Source organism: Salvelinus sp. IW2-2015, linkage group LG2 (assembly GCF_002910315.2).
Source record: "Salvelinus sp. IW2-2015 linkage group LG2, ASM291031v2, whole genome shotgun sequence".
In the NCBI taxonomy this organism is placed as follows: Eukaryota; Metazoa; Chordata; class Actinopteri; order Salmoniformes; family Salmonidae; genus Salvelinus; species Salvelinus sp. IW2-2015.
Genome location: NC_036839.1, coordinates 15,265,732 through 15,273,467, shown reverse-complemented (window position 1 = coordinate 15,273,467; position 7,736 = coordinate 15,265,732). Strand labels below are relative to the sequence as shown.

At 43.0% G+C, this 7,736-nt stretch overlaps 1 protein-coding gene across 1 annotated transcript; it reads right to left on the bottom strand.

Annotated features, from left to right (window-relative positions):
• Window positions 1-381: 381 nt before the first annotated feature.
• On the bottom strand, window positions 382-5,005 carry LOC111972164 (GTP-binding protein Rheb). Its single transcript, XM_023999056.2, is given in 5 exon segments — window positions 382-565; window positions 4,022-4,104; window positions 4,197-4,215; window positions 4,218-4,243; window positions 4,872-5,005. Coding segments are annotated over 5 exon segments (312 nt in total). The 5' UTR covers window positions 4,958-5,005; the 3' UTR covers window positions 382-467.
• Between the last annotated feature and the right edge of the window lie 2,731 nt (window positions 5,006-7,736).

The window sequence follows — 7,736 nt, the reverse complement described above, 5'->3', positions numbered from 1 at the left end:
TATTGCTCCAGGAACAGGGTTGGAGTTAAAAACTACAGGAGGGTATTCTCTCCAGGAACAGGGTTGGAGTTAAAAACCTACTGGAGGGTGCGGTATCGCTCCAGGAACAGGGTTGGAGTTAAAACCTACAGGAGTGGTTCTCTCCAAGGAACAAGGTTGGAGAGCCTTTTTGGGAACTAGCGGTATTTCTTGCCGGGGCCTCAGTTTTGCATCAGGGTGAGGTCAGAACAGTTGAGAGGTGGATTGTGGTGAAATGTACAGTATGACAGAAAAACAGTCACTCAACCTTTCATAACAAATGGAAAACCAATGTAGACATTACAGAAACAGAAACCACTGGTAAATAAACAGTTGAAGACAGTTGATGACAGTTGAGAAGTAGTAGTTGGAACTGGCAGGAAGCCTTCAAGTAACGGGATATCCCAGCCTTGCAGTGTCCTATTCTGCCGTTTGATTGGTTGCAGCTTCTACATGAGGGCCGCAGCAGTCTTCCCATGTGCAAATTGGACGCCGCCTTCCAGCTTCTCCGCCTCCAGGATCATGCGTCTGAACACCTCCACCCCGTCTGAGACGGGGAAACAGAATAGAGTCAGAGTAGAATCCACTAGAACCCAGAATAGAATGGAAGACTAGTGTTATTATTCTTTTCAAAAACACAACTAGCCATCTGAGACAGGAGAAATACAAACAGTTAGTCCAGTAGAAATATTAGACCAGATCTAACTACCGTTGCATCTTATCGAAACACCTCACTGTCTGACCAGATTCGAGGAATACGGTCGTTGTGATAATAAGTCCTAGTGAGCTAGTGCGAGAGTAGTATAAGATTACGCTGATAAGGTGATTCCATGAGAAATCGAGCACAGGATATTTTTCATAACGCCCGACTCTGTGCACACGTTATACTCGATTTATTATTTCCTAAACTGTGAGCTTGGGTCGTCGTATGGTACCTCTCATTCCGATTATCCTGTACCATACTTAAATTTGTGAAATGATTCAGCCGCGTGGGTGATATATATCATGTCGTCACTCTGGGTTTTGGTCGCCGGAATGTTCTATCCCACCGGGGCGCTCGTTAGATCTCAAAAACGTTATTCTAGATCCGCACTATTTAGTCTTCATTCTGCTCTTAAATTACATTTGTTGTCAACTCTCGTGTTTCTATCAATGGCTATAATAACGTTCCGGTGTGTGTGTCGTTCTGGCTGGATAACTTATGGATAGATTGGCCTCATACCCACTCATATAGCCCATGATACTGGTCTCTCACAACACAAGCAGCGTCCTACTCTGTGTCACTATAGGTACTGCTCCCTCGTGGCTCCGCCTCTCATCATGCTGATTTGCTTCCATAAGAATATTGGCGACGCCGATAGCCGTCTGGGCTGTATCTCACCTTTGGCCATCATACTCTACATCGACATCAACTGGGATCTTTGTTATTGCATTAGTTCTTGGCGCATACTCGCGGCCAGAAGCAATCGCTGTACAGCTAACTTGCCCACGCCTAGGCCGATACTCACAAATGGGACTTGCGGATATGCTTCGGAGTGTAGACTGCCAAAGTACAGACAAAGGGCATGACGACTCTACAGCACAACTCGGGAGGCCATCTCTGATGATTTTCATGTGGACGCCAACAAGTTACAGATAAAAAGAGGACAATGGACTGATGATTTGCAGTAAGAGCTGTATGAAAAAGGGTGCAGCTAAGAGCTGCGGCGAGATAGATGAACTAGGTTTTAAATGGCACTAGCTGGACTTACCCCTGCCACCGGATATGGCTGCTAGGTGCGAGAACCGAGGTTTACAATCATGGTAGCTGATTGAGTTTGCAGTTAGAGCTCAGCTGCGTATGGTGAGTAATGTCAAACGGTTTAAATGTAATCTGATCTGCTCCTCTCAGTTATAAGTCTCTGTGAGTACAGAATGGAATTCTGATGATTTTGCAGTAAGAGCTGTAGGTAAGAACAGGTTTAAATGGACTGATGATTTTGCAGTAAGAGCTGTAGGTAAGAACATGCAGTAGCAGAGAGAACAGTCTATGACTAGAGTGGCTGAGGTCTGAGGACCAATGCCAAATCTTTTCAACCTCCTGAGTGGGAAGACGTGCTGTCGAGTGTGAGAGGACCGTGTTCAAGTTCTTGGTGATGTGGACACCGAGGAATTCAAAGCTCTCGAACCTCTCCACCTACAACCCTGTCTATGTGAATGGGGGCGTTCTCGACCCTCCGTTTCCTGTAGTCCACAATCAGCTCCTTTGATTTGTGTGTGTGTGTGTGTGAGAGAGAGAGAGAGAGAGTGATGAACTTGTGAGGTAGTTGAAGAGAACCTTTATAGTTCTGAGGAGCTGATTGGCTGATGGTGGGACATGCCTGGCATCTGCTCTGAGCACTGCTAACCCCTAGAGATAATGGCCGATTTGAAGCGAATATATTCAACATGTTTGAAAAGGATCAGGACTCCTCCGTAAGTGCACTGGAGTGCCGGGAACACTGGAACAGCCATCAACCACAAATGTGGTATGTGCTTACACTACACGTCTTACTCTGGGTTTGATCCGATTTAGTGTCTAAGAGCTGGTCTGGGGCCTGTAGATGGGGTAGTGTCTAAGAGCTGATCTGGGGCCTGTAGATGGGGTAGTGTCTAAGAGCTGATCTGGGGCCAGTAGATCGGGTAATGTCTAAGAGCTGATCTGGGGACTGTAGATCGGGTAGTGTCTAAGAGCTGATCTGGGGCCTGTAGATGGGGTAATGTCTAAGAGCTGATCTGGGGACTGTAGATGGGGTAGTGTCTAAGAGCTGATCTGGGGCCTGTAGATGGGGTAGTGTCTAAGAGCTGATCTGGGGACTGTAGATGGGGTAATGTCTAAGAGCTGATCTGGGGCCAGTAGATCGGATAGTGTCTAAGAGCTGATCTGGGGCCAGTAGATCGGGTAGTGTCTAAGAGCTGATCAGGGGCCTGTAGATTGGGTAGTGTCCACCTGGCTTTAACTTCTTAGCGCTAGGGGTCAGAATTAAAAAATATATATAATTAAATAACGTGCCCAACGTAAAACGGACATTTTCTCTGGCCCAGATCGTAGAATATGCATATAATTTACAGATTAGGATAGAAAACGTTTCCAAAACTGTCAAAATATTGTCTGTGAGTATAACAATACTTACGAAAACCTGAGAAAATGTAACCCGGAAGTGATATAAAAATAATTTTAAAACTGTGTTTCCTGGCCCGTCTAACCTCCATTTAAAGGGGTATCAACCAGATTCCTTTTCCAATGGCTTCCTCAGGCTGTGACCAGGCTTTAGACATAGTTTCAGGCTTTTATTTTGAAAAATGAAAACGTTTTTTCAAAACTAGTCAAGTGTCCTCCGAATAGTTCCTGCGCGCGCGAGAGGAGCTCCCCATTTTCTGTTTGTCTCTTATTGAATAGGTAATGGTCCGGTTGAAATATTATCGATTATGTTTGTTAAAAACAACCTGAGGATTGATTATAAAAGACATTTGACATGTTTCTACGACCATTACGGATAATTTTTGGATTTTGTCGAACGGAACACGGCTTTGATTTTCTGAGCATAATGCGCAACCCAAATGGCATTTTTTTGTGATAAAAGTAATATTTATCGAACAAAAATAACATTGTTGTGTAACTGGGAGTCTCGTGAGTGGAAACATCTGAAGATTATCAAAGGTAAGCGATTCATTTCATTGCTTTTCTGACTTTCGTGACCCAAGCTAACCAAGCTAATATAAGGCTAGCTTGTTGTAGCATTGAAAGCTACACTCACAAAAGCTTGGATTTCTTTTCCTGTAAAGTATATTTTTAAAATCTGACACGATAAGTGGATTAACAACAAGCTAAGCTGTGTTTTGGTAGATTTCACTTGTGATTGCATGATTATAAATATTTTTTTGTAATATTTTTGCATTTGGCGCCCTGCAATTCTAGCGGTTGTTTTGGAAAGTGATCCCGTAAAAGGGGATCCGTAGCTGAGAGAAGTTAAAATGCCTTCACCTGGTTTCTCCTTAGCTGAGGACTCCATGAAGGCAGCGTTCCAGGAGTCTGCTAGGGCCTTCCTTCCCTCATAGCTGATCACCCTGGGACACAAAAAAATAGCACACCAATCTGACATCACAGTGTTTCTGTGTGTGTGTGTGTGTGTGTGTTTGTTTGTGTGTGTGTGTCATACCGTTCCATGTGCAGGTCTTCTTATTCCCCACCAATATAATAGGTACTCTGTAGAGAAACACATGTTGTATTAAATGTATCCAAATTCCAAAAATGAAACAGCCAGGTTACAGTAGAGGGTTAATATACAGTCAGGTTACAGTAGAGGGTTAATATACAGTCAGGTTACAGTAGAGGAGGGTTAATATACAGTCAGGTTACAGTAGAGGGTTAATATACAGTCAGGTTACAGTAGAGGGTTAATATACATCAGGTTACAGTAGAGGGTTAATATACAGTCAGGTTCAGTAGAGGGTTTAATATACAGTCAGATTACAAGTAGAGGAGGGTTTAATATACAGTCAGGTTACAGTAGAGGGGTTAATATACAGTCAGGTTACAGTCAGAGGAGGGTTTAATATACAGTCAGGTTACAGTAGAGGAGGGTTAATATACAGTCAGGTTACAGTAGAGGAGGGTTAATATGGGGCGGCAGGTAGCCTAGTGGTTAGAGCGTTGGACTAGTAACCGAAAGGTTGCTAGATCGAATCCCCGAGTTGACAAGGTACAAATCTGTCGTTCTGCCCCCGAACAAGGCAGTTAAGCCACTGTTCCTAGGCCGTCATTGAAAATAAGAATTTGTTCTTAACTGACAGAGATATATATATATGTACGTCAGGTTACAGTAGATACTCACTGAGCTTTCCCCACCATATCCAGAAGTTTTTCATGGATAACCTGAACTACTTCAAAACTGGAAGAGAAGAAAAACAGCAATGACATACTGTACTACATACTATACTACATACTGTACTACATACTCTACTCCATACTGTACTACATACTGTCATCCTGTACTACATACTGTACTACATACTGTCATCCTGTACTACATACTGTACTACATACTGTACTACATACTGTACTACATACTGTCATACTGTACTACATACTGTCATCCTGTACTACATACTGTACTACATACTGTCATACTGTACTACATACTGTACTACATACTGTCATACTGTACTACATACTGTACTGTCATACTGTCATACTGTACTACATACGGTACTACATACTGTCATACTGTACTACATACTGTACTACATACGGTACTACATACTGTCATCCTGTACTACATACTGTACTACGTACTACATACTGTACGTCATACTGTACTACATACTGTACTACATACGGTACTACATACGGTACTACATACTGTACTACGTACTACATACTGTCATACTGTACTACATACGGTACTACATACGGTACTACATACTGTCATACATACTGTACTACATACTGTACTACATACTGTCATACATACTGTACTACATACTGTACCACATACTGTGATACATACTCTTCTGCATACTGTCATACATACTCTTCTGCATACTGTCATACATACTGTGCTACATACTGTACTACATACTGTCAAAATTATATCAAACTTTATTAGTCACATGCGCCGAATACAACAGGTGTAGACCTTTGTGAAATGCTTACTTACAGGCCCTTAACCAACAGTGCAGTTCAAGAAGAGTTAAGAAAATATTTACCAAGTAAACTAAAGTAAAAAATTATTTTAAAAACTAACACAATAAAATAACAATAATGAGGCTATATACAGAGGATACCGGTACAGAGTCAGTGTGCAGGGGGTACAGGTTAGTCGAGGTAATTTGTACATGTAGGTAGGGGTGAAGTGACTATGCATAGATAATAAACTAATAAACAGAGTAGCAGCAGTGTACAAAATAAATGGGTAGAGACAGAGAGAGACAACAGAGAGAGAGAGAGAGAGAGAGGACACAGAGAAGAGAGAGGACCACTTTATTTATATATAAATATATATATATTTTTGTGTATATACTTACAATATATATTTATTTAAATTTTTGATATGTATACTTTGACAATGTAAGTAATAATAATTGCATGTCAATAAAGTCAATTGAATTGAATTGAATTGAGAGACACAGAGAGAGAGAGGAGAGAGAGAGAGAAGGTTAAGAGTGGAGGTGGAGAGAGAGGGAGAGACACAGAGAGAGAGGACACAGAAGGAAGAGGATAGGAGACAAGAAGAGAGAGACAGAGCGAGAAAGAGAGAGAGACACGCAGAGAGAGACACCAAGAGAGAGAGAGAGAGAGAGAGAGAGAGAGAGAGAGACACAGAGAGAGAGAGAGACCAAAGAGGAGGGTGAGAGTGGAAGGGAGAGAGAAGAGAGAGACACACAGAGAGAGAGAGAGAGAGACACAACAGAGAGAGAGAGAGAGACACAAGAGAGACAGGGTGAGAGTGGAGGTGGAGAGAGAGAGAAGACACAGAGAGAGAGAGAGGGTGAGAAGTGGGAGGTGGAGAGAGAGAGAGAGACACAGAGAGGAGAGAGGGGTGAGGAGGTAGGAGGTGGGAGAGCGAGAGAGACACAGAGAGGAGAGAGGGGTGAGAGTGGAGGGTGGAGAGAGAGAGAGACACAGAAAAGAGAGAGAGAGGGTGAGAGTGGAGGTGGAGAGAGAGAGAGCCACAAAGAAAGAAGAACCCCCGCCAGGGTGAGAGTGGAAGGTGGAGAGAGAGAGAGACAGAGACCACGTTTCCTTCATTTTCTTTCTCTGAGGCAAAGAGAAAAAGGAGACCAAGAACATTTCAATATTGATGTTTTTTTCCTCAGCTGATAAATGACAATCCCTTCATGGTTTTTTTTCTGCAGGAAAGTCCTCGCTACAATTCAGTTTGTGGAAGGCCAGTTTGTTGACTCCTATGACCCCAACAATAGAAAACAGTAATGTATCAGAACACATTAAGTCATAACTTGGAGGTTGTGAAAACTGGTGTAATTTCATAGTAGTAGCCCAGGAGTAATTTGGCATATTAATGTTTCAAAATATATGCTTTAGAGCGTGGTAGAGTTTTTCATTCTTGTTCAGCTCGGAATCTGGTTGCAACCTGCGAAACATCGCATCACACACCCACACACACAAACACACACACACACACACACACACACACACACAGCGACACTAACACACACATACACACACATCACTAGACACAGACCACACACACACACCACCAACACACCACAACACACATCACACACACACACTACATCAACATCAGCACACAACAAACACACACACACAATACTACCACCACAACACATCCCACAGTCACACAACAAGACAAGAGACACACACACATAACACAGACACACACAAACACAACACACACACACACACACACACACACACATCACATCAACACACACACACACACACACACACTACACACACACCCACAGACACATAGACACACACACACACATCACACACACACACACACACCACACACAGACACACACACAGACACACACAACACAACCACACATAGACAGACGCAACAACAACCACACTAGACTCCAGGACACACACACTGTCACACACACACACACACACATACACAACACAGACACAACACCACCACACCCATAGACAGACGCACACACATCACATAGACCACAGACACACACCACACACACACACACACACAATG